This window comes from Triturus cristatus, chromosome 8, assembly GCF_964204655.1.
Source record: "Triturus cristatus chromosome 8, aTriCri1.1, whole genome shotgun sequence".
In the NCBI taxonomy this organism is placed as follows: Eukaryota; Metazoa; Chordata; class Amphibia; order Caudata; family Salamandridae; genus Triturus; species Triturus cristatus.
Window position 1 is genome coordinate 1,642,974,512 of NC_140591.1, and position 22,627 is coordinate 1,642,997,138.

Consider the following 22,627-nt stretch of genomic DNA (forward strand, 5'->3'; position numbering starts at 1 on the left):
AGCCCTCTATGGTGCAGAACTGTGGGGTCACGAGAATTTGTCTTCCTTAACCATCTCGGAAAATAAGTTTCTCCGTAGCATTACTTCTCTCCCACAGAGCACGCATATAGTTCCCTTAAGGCATGATCTGGGTAAGAATTCCATCGCAGATGTAGCTAGACTATGCCCTATTCTTTATTGGCGTAGATTGTGGACAACCCCGGCCTTAGCCCAGTATGCCGAGGGCTTCCTCGATGTAATGTCTTTGGTTGGCTCCCGTAATATTGGTTGGTTTAAAGAACTTAGAAGATGTCTTGTGGCTCTGGGAATGAGTGATCTATGGGAGAACCCCTCGGGTGCCTCTTTTCCATCTAAAGCACTCCTGAAGGAGAAATATTGGGAGCTGGTTAAAGTTAAGGTATTTTCTGATAGTAAATCCCTCTCTCTATCTGATGATTTTTTGAGCATAAAACCTGCCCCAAGGCTAGAACCCTTTTGGGACCTTGTCACGAAAATGTTAGACAGGAAATTATATTTCCACATGCGGGTGGGATCGCTGCCTTTAAAATCATTTACTGCTCGGTGGGTTACCAATAGTATTAATCTATGTTCTTTGTGAAAATCACACGATGAAACTATTGCTCATATGTTTTTTGCATGCCCTGCCTATTTGGTTCCGAGGCGTGTCTGGCTGAGACCCATCTGCAAATTACTGGGTACTAGACTGAGTGGTGAAGCAGGAAGAATCCTTCGTACCAGTACTGACCCGGCCATAGTTGTGGCTGTTGCTAAATTCCTGGGGGGGGCCTGGATTATAAGAAGCCAGAGTATTTGCCAGTAAAGTCCCAGCTGCCCTAGATGCTTCCCCCAACGTTCTACTCGAAATTGTACAGATTGCGTGTATTTAATCTTGTATATATTTTAAAAGGTATTCGTTTTTAAGTGTTTAGTCTTTTGTTCTATTTTGATCCTCTAGGAACTGTGTACCTGTACTTGTTTTGTATTGCTTTTATGACTTTTGTCGAATAAAGCTGTTTTGGATTGGATTGGATTGTTATATTGCACAACATGTCCATTGACCAGCTTTCTACCTCCCTTTCTGGTGTTGTATGTTTTATTCTTAGCCTTGCCCACCAGGGCTTTGCTTTGGGCACGCTTAAGGGTTATCTTTCTGCTCTGTCTGCCTTCTTGTAGCTGCCTGAACAACTCTTTTATTAAAGTCCCCTTTTGGAAATAGATTTCTGAAGGGCCTTGTTTACAAGTTTCCTTCTTCTCCTTTTATTATGCTTCAGTGGGACCTTAATTTGATCCTTACGTTCTTGATGTGTTTTCCTTTCGAGCATCTTTATAATTGTCCCCTCTGGCAGCTCATCATCAAAACAGCATTTTTTTATGGCAATAACATCTGCCAAGAGGGTGGGTGAGCTGCAGGCTTTATTATCCAAGCTCCCATTCTTGTCTGTTTTTCCAGACAAACTAGTCCTTCGCACTAGGGCCCTTTTTCCTGCTGAAATCATTTCACGTGAGTCAACCTGTCACCTTGCCCACTTTCTGTGCTCCTCCACATCCCTCTAAAGAAGAGAAGAGGAGAGACTCCAATGTCTGAACCCAAAAAGAATGTTATTGTTCTACCTTGACTGCACACAAGAGTTCCAGGTGCACGACCAACTCTTAATGGAGTATATTGATGAAAAGAAAGTTCCTGCAGTGCAGAATTAGACCCTCTCTTAATGGGTCATTGTGAGAGGCTGACATAGTATATGGTGCTTACTTATTTAAGTGAAGCACCTTGCACTAATTCAGATAGCCATTATGGTGATTTTAGTGGTCTTAGACAACCTTAGAAAACTCTCTAAGTGGTAGCTGTGGAGAGCAGCTTCAGAAAGAGAGTAAAGCAGCTTGTTTTAGCAGTAGTTAATCTTATGGTATAGGTTAAGCGAAAAAGAATCACACAGGGTAGTTATAAAAATATGTATTTTATTACAAACACTCACTATCACATTACAACATCTCCTAACTGGAGCTATATTCACAATACACACAATAGTTTGATAATAGCACACGTAAGTAGCACAAATACACAGTGGTCTCGAGGGGGAGACCAATTCATATGCTAAAATAGTGGGATGTGAACCACGACCTAAGTCAAGACTGAACCCAGAAGACGTAGAAGTTTTGGGGTCAAGGAACCATCCAAGGTAAGTACCCAGGCACCCCACAGAAGCCATGTGCAAAGCGTGAACACAATGTGATCAACACAAGTCAATGGGTAAGTCGCGGTTGCAGTTTTAAAGAAGAAGGGCGCTTCCAAGTTAAGTGGCCCGATTAGGGTCACCCAGGTCACTCACGACCTCCTCTCGGTCTTTAATACCAAATGAAGAGTCGGTCAGAAAGTAGAGAATACAAACCAATATCTGTTTATTTCTGGTACACTCAGAGTGGAGCCCAATTTTCCCAGTCACTAGGAGAGCCGCAGAGCGACCGACATCAGCAAGCATGAAGATACATTATGTACATTTCAGAACCCATGAAGGCACGCCCACAATGGAATTTTCCAAGCTGATGCAGCTAAACAATGAAGCACAGAGGATACGTTTTGATTCTAAGGCCAGGCACACACCATCTGCTACTCAAGGTCGCTCTGCCCATGCCTGCCACTAGACAAGTGGGAGAAGGCCTCTATCTAGTAGGAAAGGTATGCGCTAATAAGGACAATGTATTCATTAGTGAAGCAAGACTCAACCTTGGAGAAACGCAACTCGGCAGAGGCCCTTTCTCGGAAATAGCGAAGTATACATTTTGATTATAACTCACAATGGCACCGGCATAGAAAATGGCACAGCGAATGCTAACATACATAGAATATTACGTAAGCATGAATTTATCTATTCTAACAACAGTGGACACTGAAGAAACCCTGTGGAAGATGGAAGATTGGAGAGTCACCCCACCTGTGGATACCCCAGGAACCAGGATACCCACACATTTACTACACATTACTGCCTAGACAGTCGGGTCAGCAGGGATGGGTATTTTGTCCATTTGGTCCTGCAGGACTTCCTAGTGTTAATTTGTACATAATCCCACTACCAAGGACGATATTGCTTGGTTATCTATTCAAAAGTAAGGAATCTGCAGCTTGAAAACACTATCAGGTGAACTAGTAAATTACCTTTGTTAATGCCTTATCTGGTAGAGACAATATCTAGCCGCAGATTCCTTACCGACCCATCCACCCATCCTCCCTGCTCCATGGACAAATTTCTAAATTTAGGGATGATCCCTTTCAGGGTCCTAGTTTGGACACACCAGTGTTTGTGCACTTTAAAAAAAAAATTGTTTATTAGCATTTTCAAAATACAAACACTTCATGTCATGGAAATAGAGCATCACATAAGTAGAGTAATTCTGAGCACGTGAGCAACCATACATGAACTAAAATAAAGTAAAATAAATAAATAAAATAGCACAAACAGGAAATAGCAATGCACAATCATAATAAGTAGGCACCAGGTTGGCAACAGAATTTTCATCATCATATCATATACAATGAGCTTCGGGTTGGATCGCCCCCAGAGTGGTTAACAGGAGTTACGGCTAGAATTGCCTCGCCACCCACTCCTCACAAGAGTAGTATACTTTAAGACATAACTGCCAGCTTGGTGCAAGTGGGCTTGCCTGAATGACCCCAGGGAGCCCTCCTAGTTGCGCTGCGTCGTCAATCACCTCCGGGACAGGAAGAGTAGATATATCCACCTGTAGTGACTTTAACCAGTCTAGAAATGGGTCCCATATGTTCTTTGGCCTAGAGGCCGCCGGCATCAGTTCCCAAAAGGTTACCAGTTGCATGTGGCAGAATGTGACATCTGTAACCCAAGCCTTAACCATGGGAGCAGTCAGCTCCCAACAGTGTATGGATACCTTACGTTTGGCCATCAGGAGTAACAAAGCATGCAATCTACAGTGCTCTGCATTAGTGTTTTTAACAAAGCCAAGAAGACCTTTGATCAGATGCGGCTCAAGAGGTGTCCCAAAAATATCATGAATCTTATTACATATAGCGGTCCAATAGGTGGCAATGGGTAGACAACTCCAGGCCATGTGCAGAAAGGTGGCAGGAGCATATCCACATTTGCAACATCTATAATCTGGTCGCAATCCCATGCGGCAAAGCTGACTAGGGCTTCTGTAGAACCTTTGTATATATTTAAAGTGTATTAGTCTCAACTTATAATTGGGTGAAAGTACCTGAAGCTGGCCACCGCAAAAGACCCTCTGCTCATCTGTCACCTGCTCGCCTAGTTCTGCATTTCAGTCTTGTTGAGCCTTGGGTACCGCTATGGGATCCATGGTGTGCATAGAGCTATATAACCTTGTAATGAGTCTGCGGGAGCTAGTCATGTTTACCAATTGTTCAAGGGCTGGTAGTTGTGTATTGGATCTCAGAAACGAGGAGTGCATTTGTCTACATGTGGCTCTAATTCTAAAATAAAGGAAAAGTTGCGCCAAGTACTTTGAGATATCTGCGCCAGCCTCCGGCAGAGGACAAAACTCATTCTTGGGGTATAAATCTGCAAATGTTACGAGTCTATTGATGATGCCAATGCCACACTTCCGCCATCGCACATGGCCAGGATCTGTGGATTGTAAGACAGGGTGATTGACGGAGCGTATAACGTTTCCAGTCCAGCTATAATACGCAGTCATTCCCAAGCCCAGCTCAGGGTTTACAGAATGTCTATGCAGTCTCTTTTATATACGGCCACCTGAAGGGGAATAGGCGATGCCATGTCCATCTCAACAGCCACGTGCGGCTGGAACGGAACTGGGTGGGTCCAAAAATGTAAAAGCTGTGCGTGTGCCCAATATGCTTGGAGTGGCATATCCGGGGCTCCCATCCCCCGTTGCACCAAGGGAAGGGTAAGTATCTCCCAACTGACGTGAGCCTGCTTCCCCGCCCAAGCCAGGGAAATCATAAGAGACCAAAGGGTATTAAAAAACGACTTAAGTGTGAATTCTTGGTCAAAAGCCTTAGTGGCCAGCATTAGGGGGAATAGGGTTGATTTAGCCCAATTAATGAATATGCCTGATAGCCTGCCAAATTTCGTGATCTCTCTAAGTAGTGGTGTGAGGTTGGTCTCCGGTTCGTTGATATATAGCGTCATGTCATCTGCCTATAATGAGATCAGGTGCCCGCTAGAGCTGAAGCCTAATCCTCTGGCGGCGTGGTGCTGTTGTATTCTAGCCGCTATTGGTTCCATTGCTATAGCAAACAATAGTGGGGACAGGGGGCAGCCCTGACATGTCCCGCGAGAAATAGCAAATGGTTCGGAGATCAAGCCATTCATGCGCAGTCTTGCAAAGGGTCTAGTGTACAGTAGTTTAATTAGAGCTATGAAGTTGGGGCTAAGTCCCATCCTCCCTAGAATAGTAAACAGATAAGGCCATTCTAGAGCATTGAACGCTTTTGTGGCATCGAGGAACTCCACAAGTGCTTTGGACTCTGGGTTTAAATAATGTACCACCGTGAAGAACGTACGTAGATTGTGGGCAGTAGATCTTCCGGGGATAAACCCTGATTGATCAGGTCTTGCGATAATGGGAAACAAGGCCTGTAACCTGATAGCTAGTAATTTCGCATAGATCTTTGCATCCATGTTTATTAGAGAGAGCGGCCTGTACGAGTCCATTCCCTGACCAGGTTTCCCTGGTATCAGCAGGGTAAGGATAATTGCATAATTGATGGAGAGAGTTCGCCAGTATCTTGAACTTCCTGAAAGACCGCCAGTAATTGAGGTGCTAAGATATCTGCGTGGGCCTTATAGAATTCAGAGGTTAACCCATCAGAGCCAGGGGCCTTGGTGCTCGGTAGACTTCCAATGACCCGTAGAACGTCATGGACAGTGAAGGGCTCGTCCAGATATTCTCTGTGGGCTCTGCTCAGCCACAACAGTTCAATGAACTTGAGCAAGGGCAGGAGCTCTTCTGGCTCCGTCCGATGTGTGACCGTATATAATTTGGTATAGTAATATTTAAATACCTCATGGACCTCGCATGGGCCTCTGATGATCTCAGAGTTGCCGACGAAAACTTTGGATATATAGGCAGATGTGCGTGACGGTCTTAGTATTTTAGCTAGGGTTTTCGCTGGTCGGTCACCCTCCCCATAACGCCTGGCTTGAGTGAATTTTCCTAGAAGTTTCACCTCTTTGTGCCTCTTCTTCGAATTCAGATATTAACTCTCTAATTTTTCGTAACATGGTAGGGTCAGCGACTTTGAAATAATCAGACTCTGGGTCTTTAATACGGGTTTCTAAAGAGGCCAGCATGCATCTAATGGCTTTGAGCACCCCTGCGTGTCTTGAAATGCACTTATCCCACACCACCACCTTAAACGCCTCCCACAATGTCGCCTGTGTGGAAACAGACCCAGTGTGTGTATCAGAAAATTCTTCAATGTGCTTGTGTATCTCCTCTTTAAAGGCCTGATCAAGTAAGGGGTTAGGGGCCAATCTTCAACTGTATAATGGGGGCGGGGTGTTCGGATGTGTCAGCTGCAGTAGGCAAGGGGCATGATCAGAGAGCATCCTGTGGTAGTGTACCGCTACCAGAGGTCCAGGGAGTAATGTCACAGGATACTAGCCAGAAATCTAATCGTGACAATGCTCCATTGTGCGTCGATACACACGTCCCCTCCAATAGCCCTGGGTGTCTATCCCCCCAAATGTCAGTCAGGTCCCCCTCGTGCAGCCATTCAATTAAGGCCGCAGTTGCTTTTGGGTGTAGGTTACAAGACATGCCTTTCTTATCTAGCATGTCGTTTAGTACCGCACTGTAGTCTTCCCCCATATTATTGTATCACAACCCGTAAGTTTAATGCTGGCCCACAATTGTCGAAAAAACTCAGGGCAGTCTGTGTTAGGGCAATAAATGGCTGCTATCGTCATTTTTACTCCTCCCAATAGTCAACACAGTATTACGAATCTACCTTCAGGATCTATTTGTGATTCTTTCGTTGACCAATTCAGGCCCTGCTGTATCAATATCACTACTCCTCTAGCATAATTTGAATATATAAAGGAAAAGGTGTGACCCCAATGCTTATGATGTAGTTTCACCTGCAACGTGCTATGAAGGTGAGTCTCCTGCAACATACAGATATCTACACGGTGACGATTTAGGTATGAATGGACGAGTCTGATCATTCTTAAGTCATTCAAACCATGGACATTCCAAGTTATAAATCTAACAGTAGTCATGCCATCATAGTAGCTGAATAATCATAACACGCTTTCATCCGCCACTTCTGTGCTAATATTAGTTGTGTTCTATCGGGGCAATTCCGCCCAGCCGATCATGTTGAACCAGGTACCGAATGTACAATAATAAAAAAAGCGTGTTGTATAAAGCAGAAGATTGCATTCCTAACTAACTTAACAACTACAGCAAACCCAATCTTGCCCCCACCCACACCAAACCCCCAATTAGGTTGTGCATTAGACCCTCCCTCCCGAAACAAACAAAACAAAAAAACCCAGTTCCAAATCTGGCGATAGTACATGGGAACTCTCCTCTGGGGCGTGGAGTTACCGGCATACAACCCAGCCATGAGGCGGGGTGGCCGAGGAATATATACCGCCACTCGAGGTGAAAATTTAGCTACATCAAACCTTAACTCCAACGTGCAATGGGATGGATAGGTGAGCCTGCCCGCTACTGGATAAGCCAGAACACAGCGCCTGTAGAAGTTTACTATTAGAGTACATGACAACAGGACTTCCATCACTATCAACAAGGAGCATTCAGTCATTGTCACTGAGGGTTCTCTCTGGGCTCTTCTGACTTTTGGTCACAGTGGCGCGTCTCTTACCTCCCACATGTTTTGCGAATTTCATCGCCGATTTAGCGTCTGTAAAAAAGTGAGATTTACCTTTGTGTGTGACCCTCAGCTTGGCGGGGTACAATAGGGTGTAAAGTCCGGAAAGAATGAGATTGTGTTGCCCTTGTAAAGTAAATTTATTGTATATAGTTAATTAAAACCTTTAACATTTTTGTACTAAAATCATCAGAATGCACACGTAGTATATACTGTCATATTTACAAAATGAACATTGACTTAGATGTCGTGCCATGATTTGCTCCTCAGTCCTTAGATTGTAAACTTTTGATTTCATGCTCTAAAATGTACCACGGTATGCGAATCCTTGGAGAACAATATGATGATTACATGATAAAACTAAATATATAAAAAAAAAACAGTACCCAAAAAAGAAAACTGTCAATTCTGCATCGTTCTTTTCCCAAGCCCAAAAATTCTGAAATGCTATTTTTCAGATTTCTGTAGTAAAAGACTGACTTTCTGCAGGAATCTGGTGGCCCTGCATGCTACCTGTAACAACTGACTATTCAGTACTAACATTACTACTGGCCGACATAATCTTATTTGGTATGTACGGAATGCTTGTAATAACGTCTCAAATTATTCACAGGTGGACAAATGCACAGTAAGTGAATCAGAGTTTCTTCCACTTGGCTGCAGAGTGTTGTTGGCATTATTTGTTTCCATGCTGGAACCTGATCTTTTGAAAAGAAAGCCCCCAACTGAATTTGAAGTAGCAATTGTTGAATTGCTTTTGTTATATGCTCCACTAAGTATGGTTGAGGGGAGTGTCTCTCATATGAAGGTAGTACCGTCCAGCCGTGTATTTTGTTTGCTAGGGCGGCTTTGTCTATGATCCAGGCTTCTTGTTTTGCCGCCTTAGTGGCTGTTTTCTTTAAAGCTGCAAAGCTATAGTTAGTGTTCCAGGCATCTTGCATTTTGAGGGTTACCAATGCTTCTTCTAATACTGTGATCCAGGCTTTTTTTTCCCTTTGTCTGATTATTTATTTCGGTCCCACAGTGCCCCATCAAGGAATCCTCTTGAGTTGCTTTTAGTTTCCAACATATTTTTATTATTGCTGCTCGTCTTACTGGGTGATGTTTTGATTCCAGGCGTGCTTGAGAAACAAACTGCGGGATATTTAAATAACCCTGATTGTTGGAGATTCAAGAAATTTGCATTTTGCATTTTGTCCTCCGAGTAATTCAGAGCCGTACGTAAGGGTCGTAAGAAACTTAGCAGAGATGACTTTTAATAAATATAAGTTGAATGGGCACTTCAGTTTTTAGTAGGTTTAGAGCAAAGCATAATTTGTTTGCCTGGGTTTTTCTATTTATTAGGTGAACTTTTAATGTAAACCTTGAGTCTACCACTACTCCTAGGTACTTATATGCCACACTCTGTTCTATGCTGTTTCCTGCTGCATGTCATTTGAATTTTTTGTTTTGTCCTATGTGTGATGAAAAACAGATGACCTTAGTTTTTTTGTAATTGAGGAACAGACCATGCTCCATGGTGTATTCGAGCAGCATTGTGATGGAGCGCTTTAGCCTTTAAGCCCATTGGGGTCTGGCTGCATAGGACAATGTCGTCTCCATACTGCATGCTTCTTATTTTGCAGTGTGCTAACTTTGGAGGATCACTTTGATCTTCTGATAGCCTCTTATCCAGGTTTGTGGTGAAAAAGTTAAATAGAGTGGGGGCCAGTACACATCCCTGCTTAAGGCCGATGTACATTGGGATCTTTGCTGTTGTTCTTTCACCATTCACTAATTTTATCTTGACCCAGGTGGATGTGTACAGGTTGATGATGGCCCGCAGTAACATTGGTGGAATACCCCAATTTGCCATAGTAGATCCCTGGGTACCGTGTCGAAAGCTGCTTTTAAATCGACAAAGCAGGTGAACAATTTAGGTGATTTGTTCTTAGCTTTTTCGACAAGAAGGTTCAAGGCTAACAAGTTACACAAGGTGTCTGTTCCCGGCCTGAAGCCGGTCTGTGTGATGGGGAGCATCTTGCTTGTGGTCACCCAATCTTCCAATGCTGTCAGAAGGTTTGACGCATATGTTTTGGCCTCTACATCAATAATGGCGATCAGCCTATAATTGGCCGGGTCCGATCTAGCGCCTGCTTTAAAAATTGGATGCAAGACGCTCCCCCTGCATGAGGATGGTATGCTTTCTGTTTGAAAAGCGTGGTTAAACAGTGGGGTAAGGTATTCTGCCCAGAATAGTTGGTCATGTTTAAATAGCCCATTTGGCAAACTGTTTGGGCCAGGGACGCCAGTGGACCTTAGTTTTTTTTATGACCATTTGTACCTGGTATGATTTAATCCAATTTTCTTCAAATTTTTGTTTGAATTTTTCTCTTTTTTGTTGGTATTGGATTGTGTAATCTGGTTTCATTACCTGCTGATTGCTGTTGTTCCCCTGGTTTTGCGCTAGATAATTTATCCCGTCTGCCTCTAATATATTTGCATTATGTTGACGGAAGGAACCAATTGCTCTTTATTGATTTCTGCCCAAAATGTCCTATTTTTGTTTGATTTACTTGTTTCCAGTAATTTTAACCAGCTTTCAGTTTGTTGATTATTCTATGCTATCCAGACCTCTTTTTAATATGTTTGCCTTAAATTGTAAATTTGTCGCTTTGTATCTTCACACGCGATCTGATCTTTTCCTCTTAACTTTCTAATTTCCTGATTTAGAGTCCTTTTTTTGCACACTAAGGAGCCAAGGGGCTCTGAAGTTATTGGCCTTGGTTTGTTTCTGTGACTTTTGTTTTGGGATCCGAATTTGTCGATTAAACTTAAGATCCTCTTTTCCCAATTTGCCCAATGCTCTGCCAATCTTTGTTCTTTTCCTTTTGTCTGTACATTTTTTAAATGGGTCATTATTACTTCGACATTCTTTCCATTCCACGCAAGTCTTTTTAGGTTATATGGGCTGGGAATTTTCAACAAGTCATTTGCGATTTGAAGGCTGAAGTCAATTGATTGCGGGCTATGATCGCTCTCCAGTCTGTGGATTATTTGATAACTGGAAATCCTTTGCAGTACCTCCATGTCCACTATGGTGTAGTCTAGTACTGATAGAGCCTGTTTGGCTATTCTGGTAGAAACCGCTGGCTGGTCTAGTGGAAAGCGTCCATTCAAAATGATGCCAATTTCAGCGAAATTTGAGGCACGCAGCTGGCCGTAAATATCCTTTTTTCATTGGTTTGTTATTAGTGGAGGGATTTTTTTGCCATTAAATTTGTTTTGTTGTTTATTTTGTGTGTGTTCTGCTTGTAATAAGAACATGTTGAAGTCGCCTGACACTACAATTTCCCGTGGGAAAGTAGATTGCAGAGATGCAACCAGGGCTTTGAGGGTCATGATTTTCTCTTGTTTCGTCTTTGACCCTGGGTGAATGTAGGTAGTACAAATTACCATTGACCATGCATCTTGAAAGTCTTGTGCACCGGAGGAGAGACTATGTGGTAGTGTAATTTTGATGCACTGGATCCATGTTTGTCCAGACCCAATCAGATCATACGACCATGGTATACTTGTGCTAAGGTAGATTGATTATCCGCCGGCTGCCCTGCCAGGTGAGCTGCCTTTGGTGGCATGCTGTTGAAATTCTTTAAAACCATTTATCTGAACAGATGCTGTTGACCAGGTTTCTTGAAGTAATAGAATATAATTTTTTTTTTAGGAATACTAGTAGGTCTTCATCCTCAGTTTTCCTGCCTAGTCCGTTTGTTCCACAAGCATAGTTTTAAATTGCATTTTCATGCTTTGTTTTTCCAGTGTACCATGGAACTTGGTCTTGGAGGTAAAACTTTCCGAGTTTGAATGGTTGCTCCTGATGAACCTTGGTGGATGACACGTAGATTGGTCCATCCTTCCTTGATACTGGCGGTAGGGCCTACTGCTCCCCGAAGTAGTCCGGAGTCCATTTGTGATCATGACTCTGTCGTCTGGCATAACTGGCCTGTATAGCTTTCTGTTTTCTTTAATCCAATTTCAATTCCCCATTTGGCAAAATCTTCTCTGTGCTGCCAAAATTCCTTAGTGTTCTTTGGGTCGCTCCAAGTTACCACTGTCTTATCTCTCCTCTTTGCACTTGGGAGTGGTTTGAATTGGATGTTTTCTACATGGTTTGTTTTCAGATGTTTTAATGTTTTCAATTGAGTTGGCAAGTTTTAAAATAGCACTCCGGTTGAGGATGTCATGATTCCCTCTGGAGCTGTAATGCGGGATAATATCTAGCGTTGTTAAACCTTCTGGATAGTTTTGTCCTTTGTTATCATTTGATTCCGGGAACCTGCTATTTTTGACTTCCCCTGTGTGTTTTTCCTCTGCTTGCGTGTTTTGGGCTCTTATTTTTAATTTATTGACTGAATTGAACTGGTCAGATTTCTTATCCTGAGCTTTTGCCTGGTTGCCTGGTGCCGGTAAGTGGGCTGTCAAAGTCACTGGCCATTGTGTAGTAATTAATGGTTGTTGCGTTTTAGCCATGATGTTTCCATTTTGAGCCTTTGTAATTTTAGGGAAGTATTGAGATATACTTTTTGTTCTGCTTGAGTCTTATGTTTTGATGAACAGTCTACAAATAGTTTTTTTATGTGACCATGTATGGGCTGGGAGTCTTTTGGGCTACTTAGCTGCACTGTTGTTAAGTCCGTTGGGGACATATTTGATCTACAGTGGTGGCTTTAGTGTGTAAATTCCCCAGGTTCTTTGGTGAGGCTTGTGCTTGTCTCTTTTCCCGTTGGCCCATTTTCGGGAACTGTTCTGGGTGAATTGACATTCCGGCAGCATACCAGTGGTGTCTCTTGGGCCTGATACTGAGTAAAGAGTGCTGTGGCTTTGTTACTTTTTTGCCTTGCTTTTCTCAATCTCTTCCGTTCACGTTTTGTTAAAGGGTTGTAAGATTTTTGTTGCTGGTTTATCTGTGGCCTTGTTTCTTCGGTCAGTCGATCATCATATTCTTCTATTTTTTGTGTGGTTGTTTTGCATTGGCATGCTTTGTGATGTTTCTATCTGGTTGTTTGAAGTAAGGTTATTTGAATTGCCTTCCATTGCCTCCACACTTGTTTTCGCATTTACTGATTTGACCATGGTGGTAGTGGGCTTCTGTTGGACTGAGGCATTTTCCGTGCAGATACTTGCGACAATATTGTGGTGGTCGGTTGTTTTTTTACCTCAGCCAGGATATCTGTCAGGATTGTGGGCAAGGCCTGTAGTTGGTTCATTATTCCAGAGCATTGGCATTCGTGGTACGTTGTATGAGGGTCTTTCTGTACCCGCTCAATAAGTGAATTTAAATCTTGTATTTTTCTGTCTATGCCAACCACATGGGATGCCAAAATTTGCAAGCGATTGATTTGTAACTCTAATTTTTCTGAATGTTGAAGTAATGCTGAAGATATGGTTTCCATGATGCCAATAAACGGCGGCCACAGGGGGGCCTGTGATGATAGGAAATGTTCTGTCTGATTAGCGCCTGCCCGCTGGCTTGAGCAAATATCCTCCCCAGGTTTGTTCCAGAAGTCATCCACTGGTTCTCCTCCCGGGCATGCGCCTAAATCAGATTTTGTTGGTTTACCACTTTTGGTTTGGGAGCAAGGGCCATCCGCTAGTTGGACCTTGATTTGTGAAAGAACAGTATGATAATCATGATAATCTTGAAGAAGCCCTGTTGGTACAGCTAGTGGAATTTCATTTGGCTCATGGTAACTTATTGAACTTATTAAGCAATCCTGTGCTTCTTGTGTTTCTGAAGCTGATTTTGTTGTTTGAGCTTCCTGTGGTGGCTCCTGGCTGCTCGTTCCACACTCCTGTGCCTTCTGTGTTTCTGAGATTGGATTAACAGTGTTTTTGGGCTGGACCGCTGTTTGGTTTACTGGAATTTCTTTATTTTTTTATTCGATGTCTGTTATATCCATACTAGAGGCTGACAGCGGACCACCCCCGCACTTGGTCCCCTGAGCACAAAAGAATGACCCAAGGCTTATTGATCGTTGCTTTGTTTTTCCCACTGGTGCCTCTAATAATGTTTTGAGCTGATTTGATTGTCCTATGTTTGCTGCTTCCCTTGCGTTTATTTTGGCTGTCATGGTTTTTCTATTGGTTGTCATTTTGGGGATCTTCTGGGGGCTTTGGCTGTTCTCTAATGGGATATTAATCTGTGTCTGTAGCAAGTTGGGCAAGGAGCCAACTTAGTAGGACGTCCACTTTTTTATTTTCCTAGGTTGGGTGGAAATTGATGATTTCTGAAATCGTAGCGCTCGTGGTACTGGTGAGATTAGAAAGTCTGTGATCTTTGATTTCGTGACTGCTGGTGTTTTTGAAGGCGTCGTGACTATGTTGATTTTGTTCTCCAGCACTTTGTCTTCATTGAGAAAGGCACTTGCTCCTTTGCTCATCTTGACGCTGTTCTGTTGGTTTCTTTTTTTTGGTTTTGGTTTGACCTCTGTTCTGTCTCTCCCTGATCTCATGGTGGCCATCAATGTAGTCTCACCCCTTAAGGTTTCCTTGAGGTACCTCACTTGATGCGGAGTGGGTGGGCGTGGGTACGGTGGATGGGGAATTACTGATTACTCGCGCACCCCCAACTCCTACTCCTACTCTTGCTCCTGCCGTTACAGCTTCTATTGTGGTCTGTTGTGGTCTAAGTGAAACGTGTACTGGCCATCCAATCAGATTGAGTGAAGTGATGGAGTAAAGTGAAAGTCCTACCGTGCACACTGTGTGAACTTGAATCCGGGTGCAGGTACAGACTCTAATGTTCAGTGGTGCTGAGGGGCCAACCCGTTAATTTGTGCCCCCGGTGCTCTGCTGTGCCCTGTGTACCTGTTAAGAGCTGAGCCCAACACCCCCTGCTGGAAACAGGCCTCCTGCCTCTTGCCTCTGTGGTATGGGCTCCGTCACCCGGTCAGCGCACTGCACAGGCGGTGCACCCCCCTCCCTGTACTCTGCCCAGTAAGCCGAACCCGGTTCTCAAGGCTACCAGGCCGCTTTAAGGGGGGGGGGATTGATACGGGGCGATGGTACAGGGTTCAGCAGTTGGCGGTTGGCAATTGGGCCGGGCCTCCTTGGGTGTGATCGAGCGAGTGAGCAGCAGCGTCCTCACCTGCAGCACAGATCTCTATTGCTTCTCCACGCTCAACTCAGCTGCCTCTTGATGGTGCTCTCTGTGCTCTTGGCTGCTTGTTCGTCTATTGGGTGCAGGCGCCGTGCTGGGCCCCCCTGGCCAACTCTTCAACTCTGCAGGGAGCTGGTAATCCACACGGTGACGAGCCAGCCTTGACGAAACTTGCAGGAAACTGCGGGGGGCTGCTGCACGGCATCCTCCTCGCGCCACTAAGTTTTGTGGGTGCGGCGGGTGCCTTGATCTCAAAGTCACGGGAAGCGATCTGCAAGCAGCGGACTGAAAAAACAGCTTGGGGGCTGTGTGGCATCCTCTTCACGGCCACCTCGCGCTGAGACTGGCGTTCGGCAATTGGAGGTTGAGTGTGAAACCCGGACTGGATTCCGCACCACTAGCACCTTCCTTCAGTCATGCCCTTTCCTGCAACTCTGTGTTGCCCTTGTACTGGATGGTATCTCGTTTTCTAGCAAGGAGGAGCACCACATCTCTATCTCGATAGTTCAATAGGCAAGCTAGAATTGGGCGCGGTGTGGCACCCATAGGAGGACAGGGGCCCAATGTGCAATGGGCACGTTCGATAATAAAGAGCAGTAAAAGGTCTGCTCCAAACAGGTCACGCAATAACTCTTCTACGAACGTTTCCATTTTAGTGATGGCCGTAGTTTCAGGAATACCAAGTAGGCGAACGTTGTTACGCCTGGACCTGACTTATAAATCGTCAGTTTTGGCTCTAATCAATGACAGTACCTTGTCCATTTGTAGCAATTGTTCTTTGACCTTCACTTGGAAATCATGTGCATCAGAGGCGTAATTCTCTAATTGATCCAGTCGAGTTTCGTGTGTATCAAAGCGCTTCTTGACATTCTCAAGCTGGGAGGTAAGTACGTCGAGTTTAGTATCAATTGTTTTGAGGCTAGATCTCATTTCTAGCAGTACGGTACGTACGTCCTCATCACGGTCGTTTGATTGACTCGGGGGAGGGTTTTCACCCTCCCCCCTCAGTCCCAGAGTCTGTTTGGCACGTGTGTCTTTTATTGTCAAAGGACAGCTTGGACTGTTTGGGATCTGTCTTCCACATCTTAAGTCTGTCGCACCCCTCCGATGTAATGCTGCGGATAGTCAGCCACCACCAACCAGCTTGCGTCGAGACACATCACTTGATGCAGTCCAAGTCCACAATCCCAGGCAGCTTCCCCCAAATGCTGCCTTATGATCCAGCTGGCAGGATACATGTCGCGAGGCGCCCATTGAGTAAAAAGATTTTACTTGTACTCAGGCACTCAACTGGGGCAAAGAAATAAACTATGACATTATTGAGGAAGACCATGCATGTGCCACTAACCAACGCCTTAGCCCCTGGGCTCGCAAATGTTCATGGAGGTGGTCACACAATCCCAATCGTTTTGCAAAATGGTCACTCATGCACGAATGAACTCAACTGGAACCAGCTGATCTGGTCTCTGCCACTTTGTTCACGAGAATTTCACTCACTTCTGGACTGACCCAGCAACTGCCCCAGGGATTTTTTCAGGTCCATGCACAGGTCTCGGCAGGAGTTCCATACGCCCAGGGGAAGGCCATCGTCCGGCCTGAAGCTGCCGCAGGGGCACGGCAGCAAGGGGGGCCAGCCCCCGGCCGTTGATGTCTTGGCAGAGCAGTCATTCTCCCCCACATGGCCAGCCCCCACTACTTCTCCTCAGCGCCAATGTCCTCACAGGAGTCAGCTCTCCCTCAGCTCGTCACACTAGCAGGCACCCAGCAGTGAGCCCAGAACAGCCCCAGTGTCTGGATCGGGCTCCACAAGATGGCAGCCGTGTCCACCGCAACGGCCGGAGCTTCGCCGTCACGGGCAGCACACCTCTGCAGATCGAAGGTCGCACCGCAGTCGGGTCAGCAGCGATCCCCGCAGCACGCCACAGCTCCAAGTAACAGTACCGGATGGCAATGTGCACTGTCGGCAGCGCGCTCCTTGTTCAGCCCAGCAGCCGCCACCCGCAGAGTCGGTGCGAGCACAGCGCCGAGCTACAGGGCACAGCAGGGGACTTCTCCTCTCTGGAGCAGTGTCGTTCTATTCCACAACACGTCGGGCAAGCAAATATCAGCAGTATTGTGACCCACCGGGGCAGCTTAAGGATGGGATATAGCCGGATTTTGTCTCAGCCGGCAGAGCTCGCTCCAAGGAGCGGCCATTATGCTGCTCTGCGAGACCACGCCCCCTGGTGTATGTGCACTTCATGACTCCACACTACTGCTGTGGAAAATTACTGAGGTGGCACCTATTTAGGTGGCGTGGACGTCACTTCTTAAGCGGACAACACAGGTGGCAACGCGTGAAGCCGATCGGCACCACCTACCAGTGCGCAAGGGTACTGCTCATGAGAAATCTCTCCCAGATAAGGCGTTACTGAGGGTAAGTAACTTGTTCTTCTTCACTGTGAGAGTATACAGCTCTGATTGCTGATCTAGCCAAGTCTTGGGCTAACCTTGCATGCCTTTGCCTATGTTATTGCTAATAGCTTTTTAATAAGTTGTTTTGTGATGTATAACATTGTAAAAAAACATTTGAATTTAAGGTGCTTAGTAGCACAGTCAGAACTGAAGATTTTGAAGGTTGAGACTTTACAACTGTAACATGACTGTATATGTTTTGTTTTGTTAAAGCATTACACTTTGATAACAGCACGTGCACCTCTGATGGGTCCGATGGAAGTTTGCCAAAATGTGCTGAAGCCCTGGATGGAGTTCCCATCTTCCCAGAGTGGCTGACGATTGGTCTGCTCTGTGTGTACCTCTTGTTTGCCATCATTCTGCTCTTAAACCTGCTGATTGCCATGTTCAGGTGAGTCATGCAACCCTAGTCTTCCTTCTGTTACTTCTCCTCCACTTTACTTTACATCTTTTAATTATTAGCTTTCTTTATCATTCTTTTTTTACTTCAATAACTGTCTTTGTCTCTCTATAATGCTCTTAAGATCTGTTTTGTCTCTTAGGCATAGATTCACATATGAACTGGGTTTGTTGTCTACTATTTTTATCCTTTGTCCATATTGCTGCCCTTCTACGCATTCCAACGCACTTTGTCTCTTTTCCATTTTCTACACCTTGTTCTCTAGTTCTGATCTCTGCTTCTACTCCTTCTAGTATCAAGTTCACATATCCACTGACAGGCCAAAAGATTTAAAGTATAACATAGTCAAGTCAACATCAGCTGTATTCGCCCTGACATGACCCTATTGGGTTTGTTGTTACTCCTAATGTAACACTATTTACACTCACTTGCCCCTTCTCCAATATGTATCTACTCTTCTGTGCATCATAAAACAGATTGTGAGCCAGAATCTCTTTCTACACTTAAAGAGCTCCTAATCTTTTCAACCTTCCAGAGAGAGTTCTATCTACTGCTCCTGTGCTGCTGTGTCCAGCCATGATGCTATTTGTCCTATGAATTCACCTTTTTGGAAAAAAAGAAACTGATAATAAACTACACCATAGATGATGTATATTCACTCACATTAATCTGAGTTTCAATGGGGAGAACAGGATTTCAGTGTCTGTTTGTCTCAAAGAGAGGGGTCTGTTTAAGTGACTAGACACTTGAGGGGCACTGAAGGTTGCTGATCACAGAACTCGTAACTAATCATGAAAAGAACTTTGACAAATCATCACAAACTTTTCCACCTCAAGTCCTAACTGAAACGTTTAAGGGAATCGGACAAGCAGGGGCTCAAAAAAGGAAGGGTGCCAAAATGTGTTTGCCCCATTAATTTTTTCACAGGAACTTTAGACACAGATACAGCCCAATCTGCTGAGCAGATTCACTCCAGGTTTGTCAGAAAGCTATATCTTGGTACAGAAAGAGTGGTTAATGTGATTTGGTGTGAATCCGTTGAGTAGTTGTTGAGGCATTTAGGAAAAGAACTTTGGCCTTTACTTGGATAGTGGCTTCTAATAAGCATTCTAACATTTAAAGTCTGTGTAGTACAATATCTGCCTTTGATGGCTTTACCTTCAGTAAATTGGTGGCCATCCACCACTGGATACCTTAGAAAACTTGTGTCAGGGTGCCAGTACCTTGGTCTGAGCATTTTATGAGCTTTGGAAATGGCAAGGCAAAAGGAAAACAGAGTATCGTCTGCATTCATAACAAGCATTTACAATGCAATGGTCTCGGCATTGGTAAAGTTAGAGCTATTGGCATTGCTCGTGACATTATTTTTTGTTTATGTTTTTGTTTTTAAAACATTTAAAGAAACGGCATTGTTATTTACAATGTCAATAGCTTAATCACACTGATTAAGCTATTGACATTGTAAATAACAATGCCGTTTCTTTACATGTTTTAAAAACAAAAACATAAACAAAAAATAATGTCATGAGCAATGCCAACAGCTCTAACTTTAACAATGCCGAGACCATTGCATTGTAAATGCTTGTTCGCTAGCCGAAACCTAAAAAATAAATCAAACATGTTCCGCAGAGGAAAATACAAGCAGCCTTCATTTTGTGTTCAGGCAGTGTTGGATGGACCTGGAGGAAAAAGCGGGGGGGGGGGGGGGCGGTTTGCTCAGGAAAGCCAGTGTCCTGCAGGTGAGAATGGACGGGCATACACTACAGGTCAGGTCCAGGGTGCTTGCTGTGGAGAGGTGGGACTGCACAGGCTTGAAGGGAATATGAGGGCCTGCTCTGGAAAGCAGTGCTCTGCAGGCGAGAGGGGGCCAGCGCCCCCTGCAGGCCCGGGTGTTTGCTGTGGGAACGTGTACCAGGGACAGCTGAGCTGGTCCGGCTGGGAGTGAGGCTCGGTGCTCAGACAGCCAGTCTCTGCAGGGGAGGGCATGCACGGAAGGAATGCAGAGAGATGCGGCCAGCAGATCACACGTCGTCTCAGGCGTGAGCTGCGCACCTGATGGTGTTTTTGTCTTGGCACTGCAGTCTGTCTGTCACTTGCAGTTTGCCTTTCCCATGATTAATCCGGGACTTTGAGCACCAGAATGCGGAAAAACAAATACGACAGGCAGGATGAGCTATAAATAGGCGTCACCCCCATTGCCTCTGATGAGGCCGGTTAATCGCTGTTCGTTTGCCAGGCCAATAACTGTTAACTGTCAAGGTGCCGCCTGCCAACCGAGCCTTAAGAAAGTTGGCAGGCTGGTTTTCACTCCTCCACGGCAGCGTGCCCTCTGCCTCCAGCTCTGTGCGTGAAGTCACCGCCAAGCCCCCTCAAGCCCGTGTGCAGCCGCCTTTGGGGTGCAGTCTCTGGGGGCACACCTGACGAAACTGTTGGCACTGCACGGTTTAACACGGTCAAGAGGAGAGCTCAAGTCGGAAGGGGAGGAGACCAGTGTGCCCACCGCCCCCAGCCTGTGGCAGAGGGAGGAGGGGCCGGGCCGTCCCTTCACCTCGTGACCCACCAAGCACATTCACATGGGCAATGACTACCCGCTGGGGCATACACTTGTAGTGCCGTCTCAGGTTGAATTTTAACTCGGCCCCCCGCCCACGGCAGCGGTCTCTTTGTCTCTGAAAGGGCCCAGCAGGGGTCCTCTTTGTCTTTAGAACCCAAGCGTAGGGGCAACTGCCCCCAATTTACACTTTCATTGCTTAACGAGGTGTACGCGTTTCCAGAGGGACGGTGGAAGCATTTGTGTGCCACGCCACGACTCTAACCAAAACACACGCAGCACTTAAAACATTAACGCAAACACGTTTATCCTTTTAAAAATGCGCCCAGCACATTTTATTTCCTCGGTGAAATAAACACGGCCGCTTCTAAACAAAGCTATCGGAGGCCCTCGTGTGCCATGTTAATCTTGATTCTCCCATAACACGCAGAAAACTTAGAAGCTATTTTCAGAAAACTAAAACCAAAGAAATCTCAACTGGTCCCATTATTTATTTTTAAGTCGGGCTCGCGCGCTAAGCCAGGCAGACACTTCATAGCTCTAATACAGAAGTATATTTTCCATCCAGCACGCCAGAAAAGGGCTCCCTGAAGTGCACCGCATCTGAATTTTCTAATCTAGCACATTTAATTGTGCGGACTTGGGGAAACCGCCTCGTTTACGATGCACGGACACTTCCTTCCCAACGTGGGCAGAGAGAAAACAGAATATTTACCGATCGTGCAGGAAATCTATTCAGGTGAGCGGCAGAGGGAGCTGAGAGCAGGGGGAGAAGACAGCACACCACTGCCTTTCTCCGAGGCAGCGTCCTTTTCGGATTCGGGGGCGTGTTTTGCTGTTGTCTCCTCCTTGAGACTTCTCGCAAAAAACACGCCCCCTGATCCGAAAAGGACGGGGCCTGTTTGGAATGACTGACCTCTTCTCCAGTGGCTGGCCAGTATTTACGAGGCCAGCCAATGGAGAACAGGGAAGAAGAGGGGCGGGTTAAAGCCCCTCTTCTCCAAGCCATAAAATCTCCGACTTCCGGTTCTGCCTTTCGGCAGACCGGTAGTCCTCGACCTAAAAATGCATGACGGAGTAGTAGGGCAAGGGGCTGCATGTAAATGTTTAAAACAAACAAGCAAGAATGGATCCTTGCAGACCATCACCACTTAGGATTTGTTCTTTGAATGAAAAGGGGGTGAGGAAGTTGAAAGGCCACAGCATGAGAGCAGTCATTTAAAAAGGAACTGAGTCACTCAAGAACTGTGCAAAAAATAAACTACTCTGCAAGAGTGTTAATCCCTTGGCTACACTATTGACGTGTCTCGAGAACAGTGAAGTTTCCAAAACACTATTTTTTTAAAGATATTTTTATTTGTTTCAGTTGTTTAAAAAACATTTATATCATACAATGATGACAACAAGTCGCGCTTAGCTCAGACATGTTAGTTCAGTTTTTTCAACTCCATTATTCTCATTTGTTTTTAATACATTTTAGGCAAGTAACATTGTCTAAAATTCCCTTACAGTTTGGAATACCTTGGTTCCGAATCTCGCTCTCTCTCTTGGTGTCCTGAGCCCTTTCGATCTCCCCTAGGGGTATATTATCAAGACAGGCGATAAATTTATCGCTGCTTTAGCGGCAGAAAACTGCCGCTAAAACGGCAATAATGGCCTTGATAATATGCTCTGTGGAATTCCAATTGAAGCCCATGTTAGATGTGAAGAACATCTAACCTGAGCTTCAATTGGAATTCCATAGAGCATATTATCAAGGCCATTATTGCCGTTTTAGCGGCAGATTTCTGCCGCAAAAGCAGCGATAATTTTATCGCCTGTCTTGATAATATACCCCCTAGTCCCATTTGCAGTAGCCATCACTGCTTCCTTGTAAGCTATAGTGGTATATCCAATTACTCCATATTTTAGTACATTTCTTGAGACACCCTCTTCTCCTGTATGTAACTCTTTCCGCTCCCAAGTAAAGGTTCATACCACGTTTCCATTCATGTAGAGTTGGGATTTCTTGTGTGCCCCAGTGCCATGCTATATCTTGCTTCGCTACTACCAAGCCCAGGGAGCTGTACATCGCATGGAATTCCCAAGAGGATACATTTCAGATCTGCTGGAAGGGATATACTTAGTGTTGCATTTAATTCTGTAAGTATCTCGTCCCAGTAAACCTGAATATGTGGACACTCCAATATCATTTGTAGGAAATTTCCTGCAGGAGATCGACAGCGCAGA

General features: G+C 45.0%; 1 protein-coding gene across 1 annotated transcript in view; it reads left to right on the forward strand.

Annotated features, from left to right (window-relative positions):
• The window catches only part of LOC146808477 (transient receptor potential cation channel subfamily M member 2-like), a 1,642,641-nt gene that overhangs the window by 1,427,878 nt on the left and 192,136 nt on the right, over positions 1 to 22,627 (forward strand). Inside the window, exon 22 of the mRNA XM_085623575.1 lies at positions 17,661 to 17,838. Coding sequence (XP_085479701.1) covers positions 17,661 to 17,838 — 178 coding nt within the window. The remainder of the gene's footprint in view (positions 1 to 17,660; positions 17,839 to 22,627) is intronic.